The sequence below is a fragment of the Tursiops truncatus genome, chromosome 11 (genome assembly GCF_011762595.2).
Source record: "Tursiops truncatus isolate mTurTru1 chromosome 11, mTurTru1.mat.Y, whole genome shotgun sequence".
In the NCBI taxonomy this organism is placed as follows: Eukaryota; Metazoa; Chordata; class Mammalia; order Artiodactyla; family Delphinidae; genus Tursiops; species Tursiops truncatus.
In genome coordinates, this window is record NC_047044.1 from 89,779,507 (window position 1) to 89,799,008 (window position 19,502).

Here is a 19,502-nt window from a genome sequence, read left to right on the forward strand (position 1 = left end):
GTGCACAGCAACAAAGACCCAGTACAGCCAGAAATAAATAAAATTAAATTAAAAAAAAAAAGGAAGAAAGTACAATTGTTAGAAAAGGATAAGTATAGAACTTCTGTTTGGTTAGAAGGATCCTGTCCTTCTAACCAAACAGAATAAAAACTTCTTTTTTAAAAGAAAAAAAATTCAGAATCCATAAATAAAGTTTTATTGGAACACAACCACTCCTGTTTGTTTGTCATAGTATGTCTGCTTATGCATGGAAACAGCAGAGCTGAGTACTTGCAACAGAATCCACATGTGGAAATACTGTCTATCTGGCCTTTTACACAAAAGTTTGCTGACCCTTGTTCTAAACAATGCATGAAAGCTAGGCTGACTTAGCAGATTCAACCTCTCTCTTGACTCCACAATAGTAGATGGAACAAAAACACAAAATTACTACCTGTATATATGTCATTAATAGCATGAAAACACACTCCCTCTTGCAAGAGCATCAGAATCACAACTAACTGCTGAGTAATCATCAACAGGAAGACACTGGGACTCACCAATACAGATACCCCACATCCAAAGATAAAGGAGAAGTGTCAATGAGATGGTAGGAGGGGCTCAATCACAATAAAACCATATCCCATAACTGCTGGGTGGGTGACTCACAAACTGGAGAACACTTATACCACAGAAGTCCACCCGCTGGAGTGAAGGTTCTGAGCCCCACATCAGGCTTCCCAACCTGGGGGTCTGGCAACAGGAAGAATTCCCAGAGAATCAGACTTTGAAGGCTAGTGGGATTTGATTGCAGGACCTTCACAGGACTAGGGGAAACAGAGGTTCCACTCTTGGAGGGCACACACAAAGTAGTGTGTGCATTAGGACCCAGGGGGAAGGAGCAGTGACCCCATAGGAGACTGAACCAGACCTACCTGCTAGTGTTAGATGGTGTCCTGAAGAGGCGGGGGTGGCTGTGACTAACTGAGGGGACAGGGACACTGGCAGCAGAAGTTCTGGGAAGTACTCCTTGGCGTGAGCCCTCCCGGAGTCCACCATTAGCCCCAACAAAGAAACTGTAGGCCTGAGTGCTGGGTTGCCTCAAGCCAAACAACCAACAGGGAGGGAACTCAGCCCCACCCATCAGCAGACAAGTGGATTAAAGTTTTACTGAGCTCTGCCCACCAGAGCAACACCCAGCTATACCCACCACCAGTCCCTCCAGTCAGGAAGCTTGCACAAGCCTCTTAGATAGACTCATCCACCAGAGGGCAGAGAGCAGAAGCATGAAAAACTACAATCCTGAAACCTGTGGAACAAAAACCACATTCACAGAAAGATAGACAAAATGAAAAGGCAGAGGACTATGTACAAGATGAAGGAACATGATAAAACCCCAGAAAAACAACTAAATAAAGTGGAGACAGGCAAACGTTAAGAAAAAAGAATTCAGAATAATGATAGTGAAGATGATCTAGGACTTCAGAAAAAGAATGGAGGCAAAGATCGAGAAGATGCAAGAAATGTTTAACAAAGACCTAGAAGAATTAAAGAACAAACATCTAGAAGAATTAAAGAACAAACAAACAGAAATGAACAATACAATAACTGAATTGAAAAATACACTAGAAGGAATCAATAGCAGAATAACTGAGGCAGAAGAATGGATAAGTGACCTGGAAGACAGAATGGTAGAATTCACTGCTGCAGAACAGAATAAAGAAAAAAGAATGAAAAGAAATTAAGACAGCCTAAGAGACCTCTGGGACAACATTAAACACAACAACATTTGCATTATAGGGGTCCCAGAAGGAGAAGAGAGAGAGAAAGGACCCAAGAAAATATTTGAAGAGATTATAGTTGAAAATTTCCCTAACATGGGAAAGAAATAGCCACCCAAGTCCAGGATGTGCAAAGAGTCCCAGGCAGGATAAACCCAAGGAGAAACACGCCGAAACACATAGTAATAAAATTGACAAAAATTAAAGACGAAGAAAATTATTAAAAGAAACAAGGGAAAAACCACAAATACAAGGGAACTCTCATAAGGTTAAGAGCTGATTTCTAAGCAGAAACTCTACAAGCCAGGAGACAGTGGCACGATATACTTAAAGTGATGAAAGGGAAGAACCTACAACCAAGATTACTCTACCCCGCAAGGATCTCATTCAGATTCCACTGAGAAATCAAAAGCTTTACAGACAAGCAAAAGCTAAGAAAATTCAGCACCACCAAACCACCTCTACAACAAATGCTAAAGGAATGTCTCTAAATGGGAAACACAAGAGAAGAAAAGGACCTACAAAAACAAACCCAAAACAGTTAAGAAAATGGTAATAGGAACATACATATCAATAATTACCTTAAATGTGAATGGATTAAGTGCTCCAACCAAAAGACACAGGCTTGCTGAATGGATACAAAAACAAGATCCATATACAAGCTGTCTACAAGAGACTCACTTCAGACCTAGGGACACCTACAGACTGAAAGTGAGGGGGTGGAAAAAGATATTCCATGCAATTGGAAATCAAAAGAAAGCTGGAGTAGCAATACTAATATCAGATAAAATAGACTTTAAAATAAAGAATGTTACAAGAGGCATGCAAGGACACTACATAATGATCAAGGGATCAATCCAAGAAGAAGATATACCAATTATAAATATATATACACCCAACGTAGGAGCACCTCAATACATAAGGCAAATGCTAACAGCTCTAAAAAAGGAAATCGACAGTAACACAATAATAGTGGGGGGCTTTAACACTCACTTACACCAATGGACAGATCATCCAAACAGAAAATGAATAAGGAAACACAAGCGTTAAATGACACAATAGACCAGACAGATTTAATTGATATTTATAGGACATTCCATCCAAAAACAGCAGATTACACTTTTTTCTCAAGTGCCCACGGAACATTCTCCAGGATTGATCACATCTTGGGTCACAAATCAAGCCTCGGTAAATTTAAGAAAACTGAAATCATATCAAGCATCTTTTCTGACCACAACACTATGAGATTAGAAATCAATTACAGGGGAAAAAATGTAAAAAACACAAAAACATGGAGGCTAAACAATGTGTTACTAAATAACCAAGAGATCACTGAAGAAATCAAAGAAGAAATCAGAAAATACCTAGAGACAAATGACATTGAAAACATGATGATCCAAAACCTATGGGATGCAGCAAAAGCAGTTCTAAGAGGGAAGTTTACAGCAATACAATCCTACCTGAAGAAACAAGAAAAATCTCAAATAAACAATCTAACCTTACACCTAAAGGAACTAGAGAAAGAAAAACAAAGAAAACCCAAAGTCAGTAGAAGGTAAGAAATCATAAAGATCAGAGCAGAAATAAATGAAATAGAAACGAAGAAAACAATAGCAAAGATCAATAAAACTAAAAGTTTGTTCTTTGAGAAGATAAACAAAATTCATAAACCTTTAGCCAGGCTCATCAAGAAAAAGAGGGAGAGGACTCAAATCAATAAAATTAGAAATGAAAAAGAAGTTACAATGGACACCACAGAAATATAAAGCATCATGAGAGACTACTACAAGCAACTCTGTGCTAATAAAATGGACAACCTGGAAGAAATGGACACAGTCTTATAAAGGTATAACCTTCCAAGACTGAACCAAGAAGAAACAGAAAATATAACAGACCAATCACAAGTAATGAAGTTGAAACTGTGATTAAAAATCTTCCAACAAACAAAAGTCCAGGACCCCGATGGCTTCACAGGTGAATTCTATCAAACATTTAGAGAAGAGCTAGCATCCATCCTTCTCAAACTCTTCTAAAATATTGCAGAGAAAGGAACATTCCCAAACTCATTCTATGAGGCCACCACCACCCTGATAACAAAGACAAAGAAACTACAAAAAAAGAAAATTACAGACCTATATCACTGATGAATATAGATGCAAAAATCCTCAACAAAATACTAGCAAACAGAATCCAACAACACGTTAAAAGGATCACACACCATGATTAAGTGTGATTTATCCCAGGGATGCAAGGATTCTTCAATATACACAAATCAATCAATGTGGTACACCATATTAACAAATTGAAGAATAAAAACCATATGATCATCTCAATAGATGCAGAAAAAGCTTTTGACAAAATTCAACACCGATTTATGATAAAAACTCTCCAGAAAGTGGGCATAGAGGGAACCTACCTCTGCATAATAACCATATATGACAAATCATAAAAGACAAACCCACAGCAAACATCACTCTCAATGGTGAAAAACTGAAAGCATTCCCTCTAAGATCAGGAACAAGACAAGAATGTCCACACTTGCCACTATTATTCAACACAGTTTTGGAAGTCCTAGCCATGGCAATCACAGAAGAAAAGGAAATGAAAGGAATACAAATTGGAAAAGAAGAAGTAAAACTGTCACTGTTTGCACATGACATAATATTATACATAGATAAGCCTAAAGATGTGAGCAGAAATTACTAGAGGTAATCAATGAATTTTGTAAAGTTGCAGGATACAAAATTAATGCACAGAAATCTCTTGCATTCCTGTACACTAACAATGAAAGATCAGAAAGAGAAATTAAGGAAACATTCCCATTCACCATTGCAACAAAAAGAATAAAATACCTAGGAATAAACATACCTAAGGAGGTAAAATACCTGTACTCAGAAAACTGTAAGACACTGATGAAACAAATCAAAGATGACACAAACAGATGGAGAGATATACCATGTTCTTGGATTGGAAGAGTCAATATCATGAAAATGACTATACTACCCGAAGCAATCTACAGATTCAGTGCAATCCCTAGGAAATTACCAGTGACATTTTTTACAGAACTAAAACAATCTTAAATTTTGTATGGAGACACAAAAGAACCCAAATACCCAAAGCAATCTTGAGGGAAAAAAATGGAGCTGGAGGAATCAGAGTCCCTGACTTCAGACTATACTATAAAGCTACAGTAATCAAGACAATACGGTACCAGCACAAAAACCGAAATATAAATCAATGGAACAGGATAGAAAGCCCAGAGATAAACCCATGCACCTGTGGTCAACTAGTCTATGACAAAGGAGGCAAGGATACACAGTGGAGAAAAGACAGCCTCTTCAGTAAGTGGTACTGGGAAAACTGGACAGCTACATGTAAAAGAATGACATTAGAACACTCCCTAACACCATACACAAAAATAAACTCAAAATGGATTAACAACCTAAATGTAAGACTGGACACTATAAAATTCTTAGAGGAAAACATAGGAAGAACACTCTTTGACATTAATCACAGCAAGATCTTTTTTGACCCACCTCCTAGAGTAATGGAAATAAAAATGAAAATTTAAAAATGGGCCTAATGAAACTTAAAAGTTTTTGCACAGCAAAGGCAACTGTATACAAGATGAAAAGACAACCCTCAGTATAGGAGAAAATATTTGCAAAGAAATGAATGGACAAAGGATTAATCTCCAAATATATAAACAGCTCATGCAGCTCAATCTTAAAACAAATCAAAAAATGGGCAGAAGAAGACCTAAATAGACATTTCTCCAAAGAAGACATACAAATGGCCAAGAGGCACATGAAAAGCTGCTCAACATCACTTATTATTAGAGAAATACAAGTCAAAACTACAATTAGGTATCACCTCACACCAATTAGAATGTGCATCATCAGAAAATCTACAAGCAACAAATGCTGGAGAGGGTGTGGAGAAAAGGGAACCCTCTTGCACTGTTGGTGGGAATGTAAATTGATACAGCCACTATGGAGAACAGTATGGAGGTTCCTTAAAAAACTAAAAATAGAATTACCATATGACCCAGCAATCCCACTACTAGGCATATACCCAGAGAAAACCATAATTCAAAAAGACACATGCACCCCAATGTTCATTGAAGCACTACTTACAAGAGCCAGGTCATGGAAGCAACCTAAATGCCCATCAACAGACGAATGGATAAAGAAGATGTGGTACATATATACAATGGAATATTACTCAGCCATAAAAAGGAACAAAATTGGGTAATTTGTAGAGACATGGATGGATCTAGAGACTGTCATACAGGGTGAAGTAAGTCAGAAAGAGAAAAACAAATATTGTATATTAACGCATATATGTGGAATCTAGAAAAATGGTACAGATGAACCAGTTTGCAAGGTAGAAATAGAGACACAGATGTAGAGGACAAACGTACGAACATCAAGGGGGGAAAGCGGTGGGGGTGGTGGTGGTGGTGGTGGTGTGATGAATTGGGAGATTGGGATTGACATGTAGACACTGATGTGTATAAAATTCATGACTAATAAGAACCTGCTGTATATAAAAAATAAAAATCTAGAGGGGCTACATCCAAGATTCTGAAAGAAACTGGGGATGTGCTCCTCTGACTTCTTCCAAGTATGCAGTCTGATTCACGTGCTGGAGACTGGTTTGTCACCCATGCTAGAGACCAACACCCATCCTCTTCTACTAAGTGGGTTTTCAAATTCTTAAAGAAAAAGGCCGCAGAAAATATTACATTATATTCATACAGAAAATATAAGTAAAGCCAAGCCAAATGAATCAGCTTTTTCTAAAACCTCAACTCCAAAAACTCTTTCTTCACAGGAGTTAATATTTCACTTCATGTTGCCAAAAAACACCAAACTTTCAGCAATGGTATCAGAGAGACTTGGTGTTGGGAAATACTTTCACTGAGGCTGAAGTCTGATCTGGTAGATTCTATTCTCATGTGAACTTCCCCCTTCCATTCCAAGAAGCTCATTTGAACATATTTATCACTACAGGGTAGAAACAGTTTGTAAATCCAGGTTAGCTGTTTCTAACATATGCCAGCAGTATTCAAACACAGCAGTTTCAGATGATAGAGTAACTGCTTGGAAACTATTTGGATTATTTTAACATAACTGAACTAAGAGAATCCACGTTAAACTTTGGGTGCTTGTTCCTGCAATAAGTAAACGTAACAACTGCTATTTATTAGCTTCTACATAATGCTGGAGTTGTGATGGGCTTCCCTAACTTTTAATCATAAGAGCCCTCAACCAGCTAAGGTCTTTTGCTAACTGTTGATGGTTAGACTTCAAGCTTTGGTAGTGGGTGTATTCTTTTAACCTCAGAAGGGGAGGAGAAAGATGGTAGTTTTGTAAGCTTGGATAGACACTCTAAGCCACAGCTTTGACACACAAGTAAAAGCATGATGCCTATTTAGTTCTAGGGTAACGTAGGTGAGCAGATAAGAGGTGCATATCTACAGGTAAACTTTTAAAACATATCACCATTTGCATCCCACACACTTTAATCACTGTCTCCCATATTGTTCTAGAACTGTACTGTTCAATATGGTAGCCACTTGTTGCTCTTGAGCATTTGGAATGTGCCTTGTAAAATGAAACATACTATACGGGTAAAATACCAGATTTTGAAGGCTCAATATGAAAAAAGAACAATGTAAATATCTCATTAATAATTTTTATATTGATCGTGCTAAAATATTTTTACTTTATTGGGTTAAATAAATGTATTAAAATTTTTTAAAATATCATGAAAACATCTTAGAATGGAGAAATTAATCATGAGTACAAAATTACTAGTGGTTCCATGGGATGCCTTGAACCTTCTGTGCAAATAGCACATACTGATTCTTACCTTCATAATGTAGTGACCCCTGATTTTTTTTTTTTACTAAGTTCGAGTCTTCTCTGCAAACTGTTACATATTTTTAAATTTAACATAAATTAGAATAAATTTTGATAAGCTAATTTTTAAGCATATCACCAAATCTAGATGCCTAGTTTATTGCAAAGAACAAATACTAATACTTATTGACCACCTATATGTGTCAGAGCCTCTAAAAGATGACTTCACAGTGTCTAATTTAACCCCCAAAGCAAGCCTACAGGGCAGATTTTACTATTCTAAATCTGCGTCTCAGAGACATTAAGTGACTTGCAATTGGTTCTTGGTTACCCTACTAGCATATGGCAGAGTGGCTATCCCTACCGCAGGCTGGTATCAATGCCCACACTTTGCTGTTACCCACTATCCCTCTCTTGCAGCTGGGTTAAAAATCCCTGGTACAGACTATACAGGTTCCAAAATCATACACAGTAATGTTATACCAGAAACTTCAAAGAAAATGTTTAGAATGTACTTCTCAAGGGAGGCAGAGGTAACTTCCATTGGGATAGGCTGGAATAAGATTTTTGCCTCCAGATGAAATAATCACCACTATAAAGGCGATCAAAATACCAAGAATAAAACATCATCGAATTCCATATTTTAAATTTAGTAGCCATTATTGACCTTCAGTTCCAAGACATACATTTAAAATATGTTGATATTAAGGCCAATGATGTTGCCATTTGACATTACTGGCCATTCAAAGGTGAAAATGAATCTTTATTGACAGCAGTTATTCCTGAATTCTCAGAGGCTTGCATGAAATAAAAGTATTTAAAATTTTTAAAGGAGATGATTTCAGAACTTGAGGCAGAAGCAGAAATGATTTCAAGCTATCGGGGCCTTTTTTTAGATTATGCAATATATTAATATTGCTTCACTAAAGATTAATAGTACATTTGCCACATTATTAAGTTAACAGGTTTCTGTGTCTGTGATTCATGCCGACAATAACTTTATTCCTGTTAACAATAATTCTCACTTGAAATCAGTAACAGAAACTTTCAAGTTGTGCTGAGATCCTTTCAGTCTTAGAGTAGTTCTGCTGCCAGCACTATTTTAAAAACCATCATTCATTTTCCTCTGACTGGGGATACATGCTTAATATTTTGATTGAACTAGGGCAGAACTAGCTAATACTCCCTTCCCTCTTGCCATCTGTACCCAACCAAAACAATCCTGTTTACAATCCCAAGGGTCAAATTAAAGATTGGAAGATAAATTATCACCAGGACATATTTTATACAGATAGAAAGAATCTCAGTGAAAATGTGGTCCATTCCTGGATTTAGGCAGTTAACATAGCAATAGGCTGATTTTACAACTGGTGGGCTGGTTAGCAGCTATACTGACTTATGACTCTGCTTCTCCTTATACCTCCTCGAATTGCACAATTGATAATAGAGAAGGAGTTAGTGAAGGTTTCAAACAAGAAGCTGTTATCTGGATGTTTGAGCTGGGTTGCTCTCCCAGGATGGAGGTAAGGCAGGACTCCTAATGTAGTTCACACACTGTAAGAAAAAATGGAGAATCCATTCCTCAAGGACAAGACTTGGGTTGACTTTCTCGCCAAGCCACTCAGTAGCTTTGTGTGCCCCTGGGAAGGAAAGAAATACTCTGTGCTACTAATGATAATGACAAAGATGTGATTATTGCAACACAGCTCATGAACTATAAAAGTGAGGAGATGCCCCTTTTCCTGTGACATTGTACTTTAGTTCTGATGCTGTGACCTAATGAGAGGTTAGGAATACTTGAAGAGACTCCAAGTTACTGTTAGAGTTTTAGTTAGTATTAGGTTTTTTTAAAAAAATTCTAACACTACCTTGATGGTTTCCAGTGAGGTAGAGGTGTTGTTAGTGTTTTGTTTTCGTTTTCATTTCTGCTACTTTATTGTGCAACTTTTTTCTTGGAGTTCCCTTTTTGGTCCTCTAGTGCCACACGATTAGTTTAAAAGGAGAGTATAGACACAAGTATGTTTTCTCTCCCTTTTCTCGTTTTACTTGGCTTATGTTAAAAACAAGGCCGATCCAGGTAGCCTATAAAGACAGCCTACAACAAGTAATGTGTTTCCTCACTGGGTCCCCTCTTAGGGAAAAATCATTCTTACCTATTTCGCCATCAAACTCGATGGTATTTAAAGGATCTAGTCTAGCCCCAAACTATTTTTTAATCCAGGTGAAAATGAAAGTCTTAATACTTTCTACTGGCTTTTGCTTTATTGTTGGGAAAAACAAAAAGCTTATTTGCTTATATGCAAAATTTATTACATGATTTCTTATGTGTCATCCCAAGCACAAAATTAGGGTCACTTTTACTTTTCCAAGGAAAATTAAGAAGATAGACTAGAGGACAAAATATTCGTCCATAAAGAATCAGTAGAATTGTCAATAGACTAGACACAGTTCCTACTCTCCTTTGTCAGTTCATAATCATGACCTTGGAGACCCGGGGAACATCCAGCTCATCTGTCACAGAGTACTGGCAAGGGACAAGGAATCTGCCACAGGACACTTCCTCCAAAGTTACTTTAAAATTTAAAATTTAAAAGTCTTACTGAATGGCTCTTTCCCCCTTCAAATACAGATTCCTTCAGGATATTATCTGCAGACCATGAATTCCAACCTGAATTTGGGTGGATTTCTTCTGCCAGTTGCAGTAATGAATGTCATCAGCATCCTACCACTACTACTTTTAGCTCCTTTAATGGAGTATTTCAGCACCTGCCTATATCCCTCTAAGAGAGATGGCCCATTTCTGTTGGCATGCATTAGTAAGTACAGCTTACCATTTCAAGTGAATGGTTTACAACTTTTACAATAAAAAAACACTGTACTAGGATCTAAGCTAGCTATATGCTCTGGGGTAGTCTGATTTTGACAAATTGGGAAGAAGGTGAATTTGAGAGTGATTATGTCCAGCTTCTCAAATCTCTACATAGACATCAGTGTCCCATTTTCTTTTCATCCTTTTATGCTTCCTCAGAAGATACACATAAAGACTTGGTGCAACTTCCAATGCCACCAAATGGCCTCTTCTTTTTCAAGTAAAGCAGTCTCTACTCTTAAGTCGATGCTGAGAATGTTCTTAAAAATTAACACAGGTAATGGACCTAAAAAATAATGCTGAGCTACATTTGGGAGGCTTTAACTTCTGAACCAGCAGAAAAATTTATTAAAAGTCAGTCGTATTCACAGCTTTAATGTAGTACTTCTTCCAATAGTAAAGTGTATAACAGTAGTTTTCAAACATTTTTTCCAGCTTTATTGAGATATAATTGACATACTGTATAAGTTTAAGGTGCACAGTGTCATGAATTGATGCAAGTCTATATTGCAAAATATTTATCACAATAAGGTTAGTTAACACATCCATTACCTCACATAATTACAGCCTTGCTGTTGTTATGGTCTACTCCTATTTTTTTAAATTAATTTATTTTATTTTATTTATTTTTGGCTACATTGGGTCTTCATTGCTGCGCGTGGGCTTTCTCTAGTTGCAGCGAGCGGGGGCTACTCTTCGTTGCTGTACACGGGCTTCTCATTGCGGTGGCTTCTCTTGTTGTGGAGCACGGGCTCTAGGAGCGCGGGCCTCAGTAGTTGTGGCACATGGGCTTAGTTGCTCCGCAGCACGCGGGATCTTCCTGGACCAGGGATCAAACCCGTGTCCCCTGCATTGGCAGGCGGATTCTTTGGTCTACTCCCATTTTTTAAAGTGAAAAGAAATGTAGGACTTCTTACTCAGAACACAATCAATAGACTGTAAAATAAAATTTCTGCCAATGAAATGGGAGAGGAGGAGCATTCTGGTCACACTCTCCTCTGCCTCGCTGTGGTCCCTCAGGTGCTGCCGTGGAACAAGATGACAAACGATGGTACAGGAAAACCAGGCTCAATCTAACGACCAGAAATGGAGGTCTCAGCCCCTGCTCTGTACTGAGCTGCTCCTGAGTGAATTGGAAAAGCCACTTAACCTTTCTTGTCTTCTAGTTCACTTATTTTTTTTTATTGAGGGGCATGCCTGAGATAAATTTTGGGTCCCTTTGTTCTGTAAGACTTTTGAAATCATTCAGGGTGACACCAGTACCTGGAGCCCAATTGGGACACAGAGTGAAAACTCTATAAATGTTAACTAATATTGAGTCATCATTTGCAAGGGGCAGGTCTCATTGTTTGGTGAGTATAAACACAAAACAAAGGGAGTTTGAAACGCTTAAGAAATAGCATGGGTCTTCCCTGGTGGCGCAGTGGTTGAGAGTCCGCCTGCCGATGCAGGGGACACAGGTTCGTGCCCTGGTCCGGGAAGATTCCACATGCCGCAGAACGGCTGGGCCCGTGAGCCATGGCCGCTGAGCCTGAGCGTCCAGAGCCTGTGCTCCGCAACAGGAGAGGCCACAACAGTGAGAGGCCCACGTACCGAAAAAAAAAAAAAAGAAATAGCATGCAATGGCAACTTTATGTCTTATCATCTACTTGAGAAATAACTTCATTGAAATAGCCAAGGTTAAGCAACTGATTCTTTTCTCTTGGTTAACCAGTTGTTATTCTTAATTCCTCCTTTGTAGAGATCTGTGAAGACCAAGCAGTCTTCTAGTAACCCATTATTATATATTTTGCTGTTCCTCTGTTTATAAATTACATTTTAGGGTATGTGCTTCCTATTTACCAAAGCCATCAACAAGATCACATCACAAAGTAGATTTGTTTTTGGAAAGAACTCAAGTGACTAAACTCTCCCTAGTTTATTTTATCTTCAACTGTAGAGGTCTTTAGTGCATATTCTGTTTTGATTTATTCCATAAGCCAGTAACCCTGACATTATTTATTGCCATAGGTTTAGGCAAACTATAAATCTTAATAGGTTTTGACAGTCCTTAAATCTTAAAAAGTGTTTTTTTTGTCTGCCAGTGAAATCCAAATCAGTATTAGTGAATGCCCGACACTATTTGAGGATACAAAAGAAAAGACATCGTACCTACCCACAGCAAGTGTACTATTAATATACTGAATGCAGAAGAAAATGGGGGTAAATTTACATTGCAAAATACCAGACACTTTGGCAGTCCTGTACAGAATCATGAAAATTGAGTCTATGCTTCCAAATTATGCTTTAGTACTAAAAAATTTTTTTAATTGGGCTACTTTAGAGAAATATGGTATACAACATGACTGAAAGAACTACTTTAAAAATCCTTCCTGGGGGCTTCCCTGGTGGCGCAGTGGTTGAGAGTCCGCCTGCTGATGCAGGGGACACGGGTTCGTGCCCTGGTCCGGGAAGATCCCACATGCCGCGGAGCGGCTGGGCCCGTGAGCCATGGCCGCTGAGCCTGCGCGTCCGGAGCCTGTGCTCCGCGGGGGGAGAGGCCACAACAGTGAGAGGCCTGCGTACCGCCAAAAAAAAAAAAAAAAAAAAATCCTTCCTGGGAATTCCCTGGCAGTTCAGTGGTTAGGACTCCACACTTTCACTGCTGACCAGGTGAGGGCTCAGGTTCAATCCCTGGTTGGAGAACTAAGATCCCAAAAGCCATGCTGTGCAGCCAAAAAAAAAAAAAAAAAAATCCTGAGAATAAGAAATCTTAAATTCACTTGAAATATGAGCAACTTTCTCTTGGACAATTCTCCACTCTTGCATATTTGAAATCATGTTTATTCTTAAAGAAGTGTGTGTGCTTTTCTGGATAGAGGAAAGTTAGACAGAGTTATCTAACATATTGTTTGATGTTAATGAACTAAATATTCCCTATGAAGAGTGGTAACAGACTTATTGGGCAGGAAAAAGAAAGAAACTAGATTCATCTAAAAAAACTGAGCTATATTCTCCTGCATACAGAATACTGAATTCAGTTGTTTCTAAGCCAGACTCCATTCATTTGTTCATTTACATACTTGTTCACTTATTTGCATAACATTTTGCTATGGGAATATAAAGAGGTATGCATCTTTTTAACTAAATGTTTGCTTAAGTTTTCCATATTCTGCTTGTGATTATGGAAGATGAATAAGTTTTATCAGGACATATAAACATAAACCTAGGGTATTTTTGATAGTAATTTACATAACTGAATTAATCTAACATTAAAATTTACTTTCACTTTGAACCCAAGTGCCTTGAAAATGTGAGTGAAGTATATAAGTATATAAATTATGAACATACAAATATTTATGAATTCCTAATTGGAACCTAGGCACCTTCATATACATACCCCACTTAACTTCATGATAATTCATCATTTACTAGGTCAAGGGTCTCAAAGATAATGTCTTATTTGAATTCAGACCTTCTAATTCTAAGCCCATTGCATCATCATCATCATCATCATCATCATTATTCCACTTACCAGCCATACATGGTTCTTAGATTATAGAAGTTATCAGTGTTAATTTGGAATCCTGACTGCGATTTCCAATTAAGGCTATGAAGTGAATGAAAAATTTTGTCATCACAATGAGTAGTTGCTCCTGGAGTCCCCCACTCCCTTTCACATTCAGTCATTCCCCATCATGTTTAAGGAGGCAAATAGTATAGACAGTGACGATGCCTAGTGTTTGACATGGATAATCACAGCCCCGGCCAAGAGTGAGGGATAGAGAAATATTCAGTTGGTCAAACTAGAAATTTAATAAAGGGAAAAAAATGAGCTCACTTTCCTTCATCTAGCTCATAAACAGTGCAACGAAAGAGGAGTTTCTTATTCAAGACAGGACATTCTTGAGTTCATCAGCTAAAGAAAACAACAAGTGTACCAAAGTACCAACAATAAAAAAATCTCCAAACCTTCCAGAACTGTGAAAGGCAAAGGTTTGATACGCTCAGAGTGTTTCATCAAGACTGTATTTTCCTAATGTTACATGTGACAGATTTGTCTGTTTAAAAGTCAGTCTTAGTACACTAAAAATCTAGAATCAGTGATACTGTGATTTATCCTCTGTCATCGTTGGATATCCTTTGTTTTAGCCTTTTTCAGTTCAAAAATGTTTACACCATGAGTATTTCCTTTCCTTACCATTAACTAAAGCCCTGCAGTATGTGGCGTTTAGTAGCTAGTGCTGACACACACAAGTATTAATCTAAGATTAGCCTAATTAAGATTGTTATTAAGCCTCATACAAAGCAGACGTGTACAACACAGCAGGTAGCAATTCTCTGGGCTTTTAAGTAGCATTGATATTGAAATGCAGATGAAGTATATTCAAATATCTGCCAGACCTTCCTCTTTAAAATAAAAGTTGAAAATTCAAATTCTAACTTAAAGTCTTTTATGATATAGGTACAGCCAAGGTGTTGGTTCCTTCTTGTATAACCATTAACTTCTACTAGTCCTAATAATTGGCAGCGACATAAAATTTCTTTTTGGTTGGAATCAAAATGCTTGATAAATTAAAAACCAAGTCAGAGATCCAATCACCTTCATTGAAAGTAGGATTATTTCATCAAAACTACTTTTTCTCTATTATAGTTTTTAGAATTGTGACATTTTCCCAAGAAACATCACAGTGCATACCCATCGCAAAATACCTGGCAAGAGGAAGTGTATAAACACTAAAAGAAGTAACATGCAAATATCTAGCCTGAATAACTCGTTCATTCGGTTGTTCACTTGTTTAATGAAAGCACGTTAATGTTCTCAGGTTCTTACTTTTAAAGTTGACATGAACACTGGAATTAAATTTGAGGCGACCATCTAGTAAACCATCTGAAGCAATCATTTATGCCTTACAGATACACTTGTATAACTGATCTCCATGTAAATGAGTTACCTGTTCCAGATTCAGAAGTTTAAACACAAACTGAAGCCGAATCTCCTGAAATGAGTTCCCAGTGGTCTAAAGAGAAACGAAAGACAGAATATGGATAGCTCAATTCAAATACAGCAACATACCACTAGTAGGAGAAAAAAACATATGCCATTCTAATAGTGGGTGAGAAGGATCTTCCACAAAGGCAGCAGATATGTATGATGATAAAATCACAGCTGTCTCTATAAGACTGGTTTATGGACACCAGTATATTCTTACATTAGCTAATTTCATATTCTCAGAATTTTCCAAAATCATGGATCCAAGGGCAATTTCTCAAGGACTCAGTAGAATTCCATACTTACTGTTGTGTTACACATCAGAGACTCATACATCAAACTACACATAAAAAACCCATAGTTTTCTCAGTGAGGTAAATTTAACCAATAATGGAAGAATCTTAACGTATCTATATTGTAGTATTAGATTCTGCTTCAATAGGAAATGGCAAGTACAACCGAAATGTTTGAATAAATTCTGACTTTTAAAAATTTCATTGTGGTCTGGTTTGGAAAATTATTACATGGTGGGATAATAGAACAAACTATAAGAGCTTTAAGACTTTTATAGACCTGTCTACAATCACACAGCCAATATTAAAACATACATTATTTATCTGAATATAATATCTCCTTTGGAACCATGTGCTTTATCTTGTAAATACAGATCTGCTAGAGGTGTAAAATGTGTACATTCTGATAAACTGCACTCTGCTTTGGACGAGTTATGATCTAATAGAAGTTAGGAATAAAAATGGAGCAGATTAAATTTAGGTTGGAATCCAACTTTGTTATGAATTTTTAAAAAGCCATTTTTCACTTGCACCAGAGTGCAGCAGCAAATAAAAAGCAAATGTAGTTACCTAGATGCTTCAGGTAAAATACACTTTGCCCTAAAATATCTAGGTAAATGAGTTAAATATTTGTGCTTTGCTTGAAATTGGAGAACTATCTTTCATTGGGTTTTCCTAGACCAGGTCTCAGAGTGCTCTATGCTAGAGAAGTTTAATGTGTGTAGAAGTCTTCTTGGATCTTGTTGAATGCAGATCTGATTCAGTCCTTCTAGGATGAAGCTTGAGATTCTGTATGTCTAGCAAGCTTCCAGGTGATCCCTAAGCTGTTGATCAGGGACTATACTTTGAGTTTCAAGGACAGAGAAAGAGGCCAAGAGACTTCTCTCTCACATTTCACGCCTATGTACAGGAAACAGAGGCCCAGGTAAAAACGCCACAATTCCGCATCAAGTCAGAGCTAAAATTCATCAGTAAGCCATAAAACCTGATGACTAAACCAAGGTTTGGCCAACCACTACACTCATGGGCCAAACCTGGCCCCAACTGCCCTAGCAAACTGCTTTACATATAGCGGTAACAGAGTAAATATTAAATTGAATTGACATTTCAGGTCTCTTTCTGGTGAGTCTTAATGTGCCAAGTAATCTAGATAAATCCTGTGATGAATTTTATCTTAAAGGTAGATAATATTAAAATTCCTTTTTTAAATATGAACTGTTAACAGAACCAAAATCTCTACTTCATTAATGAATGGGCCTTCGTGGAACCTAATTTAAAGTAATAATAAATTTTAAAATTCCTCAAATTTTCTGTTATTCAGATTTCCTCCCTTTTTACACCTTCTATTTCTTGAGGTCTCAGTAAAGAGCAGATTTTATGGATACATTTAAATGCTACGATACAATCAAAAAATTTACCTACCAGTTTCTCTATCAACCAAAACAAACACTAAGCTATTTAAACATTAGATTGATTTTTCTGAATTGAAAGCTTTGCCTTATCTGAACTTTTATGCAAGTTAGCAAAAGGTGACTATCTCTAAATTTCAAGTAAATTCCATCAAGCTAAAGTTTGCCTCTGCTCTAACAATGGGATTAAGTCCAGTAATAGGAATGATAAATTGAGAAATGGAATGGTTGCAGTAGATATAAACTGTACCAAAATTGTAACAAAATCTCTACTCATTTTCAACCAAAAATTCCTAGATAATTCCTTAAAAGTAAAAGAGAAAAGATGAACCACTATCTGAATAATTGCTTCCGTTTATATCTGTTTCCTAGTTAATTCACCTTTAATATTTTTTTCCTAAGCCAAAGTTTCTAGTCTTTAATTCTGTAATAGCTGCTTTACTTTTTCTGAAAAGATTAATGTCAGAAAACTGAGGACTGATGATGCTTACAGGTTATTTCAAAACTGTTTTTCAATAATAATTAAAATCTTATAAAGAGATCATTTTATTTAAAATTTTCCCAAATCATTTTTGATTCAGATATATCTAAAAAAGTTATCAGAATAATATAACTTATCTGAGGATAAAAGTTCAAAACCATTGCTTTAGCTTCAATAATAATTGCTACTAATTGCTACCAGGAACCGTTACAATAATAACTGTACATTGTCTTTAAATCTCATAGCCATCCTACAAAGTAAGTGTCTTTAACCCCATCTTAGAGCTGAGGAAAGAGATAATGAGGTTAAATAACTGAGGCCATGTAACCAGTAAGTCAGGAAATAGGGAACTAATGTAGCCATTTCTGAGAGACCAGAGCCTGAGCACAGGAAAATCACACAACACAGTTAGCTGGCATCTGGATATCCTCGGAACATCAGCAAAGACAACAGATGTTGAGGATACATCCTCTACTGTCCATGTGTAAGAAATGCTATAGCCTATTACACTGATTTGGAGGCTCTTTAAAATTTTTTTTTCTTTTTCACTTTTTCTTCAGTTGCTGGCAATCTTTCTGCTGCATTGTCTGTGATGGTAGCTGCCTTCTTTGAAATACACAGAAAGCACTTCCATCCAGTCGAGCAGTCCTTTCAGGCAAAGTTGCCACCATTTCCTCCATGCCCTGTTTCCACCTGGTTCTTCAATACATTTTACTTGGAGTGGCTGAAACTCTGGTCAACCCAGCCTGTGAGTAACAATTTTTTCACCACCTGTTAGAACATACTGAGTCTTCACACAGAACACATCACCTCAAGCAGCTGGAGATCTAGTCCCACCCTGGAGATTTCCCACAATGCTTCAGAACAAGCCTATGCATCACCCTCATTTTTAAAAAATGTATAATTACTCTTCCTTCTTTAATACATACAAACTATCATTAATTCTACCTGAATATAGATAGACTGGAACGTAAGATTTACTAACTTGGTTAAAGGCAGTGATCATTTGGTCAGATACACGACAGGAGGAAAAAACTTTGCTAAAATCTAGAAGACACCACTGACATATGCAGATGCAAACTCTCTTCTTCTCCCTTCCCTGTTCCCACCCCGCTCCCTCTCATTCATAGATAAACTCACATATATACTCCCTCCAAGAATGACATTTCTAATGTACTTTCAGAGTATATAAGTATGCAAAGCAATGAAAATTTGAGTCAATTTTCCAGACAACTCAATGTCTTTAAATTAAATTACACTAAATTAAGTGGGATCACTAGTGTTTCATAAGACAGGTTCAAAGTAACTTTATTAAAAATCAAGCGTTTTCTGGCATATCTAGATGGCTGATATTAATTAAACTAGCCACTTTAAAATTCATCAAAATATTTCTGTGACTTCTTGCACAGAAATGTGTGTGTGTGTATTTGTGTGAGAGTGTGTGTGTATTTATCAGTGTGATCTATTGCATCCTATATTTCTATTTTCCTTATTGTTCCCTGTATGGGGAATCCTGATTGTAACTCAAGCACCAATTATACTTTACCAAGATTATTTTTATAACTTCCTAACTCTTCCTACCTTTAACATCTCTCCTGTTCTAGCTACTCAATTCACAACCTTTTGAGTAATTATCCTAAATGACAATTCTACCATTTCCCTTGTTTAAAATCTTCAACGATTCTATTATCTTCAGTTATTCTTAAATTCCTTAAAGAAATATATATTTTATATATATATACATGCACACATACACATACATATATATGATGCTGAAGCAGTTCTTTGAAAAAAGTCAAAATAAAATTGTGTCATTACAGTCATATATATGTTAGACTTCTTTTTTATAAT

The 19,502-nt window shown here is 37.0% G+C and overlaps 1 protein-coding gene across 1 annotated transcript in view; it reads left to right on the forward strand.

Moving 5' to 3' along the window:
• Window positions 1-19,502, forward strand: part of SLC15A5 (solute carrier family 15 member 5) — a 90,105-nt gene that overhangs the window by 33,558 nt on the left and 37,045 nt on the right. Inside the window, 3 exon segments of the mRNA XM_019937020.2 lie at window positions 10,257-10,443; window positions 18,212-18,295; window positions 18,298-18,399. Coding sequence (XP_019792579.2) covers window positions 10,257-10,443; window positions 18,212-18,295; window positions 18,298-18,399 — 373 coding nt within the window.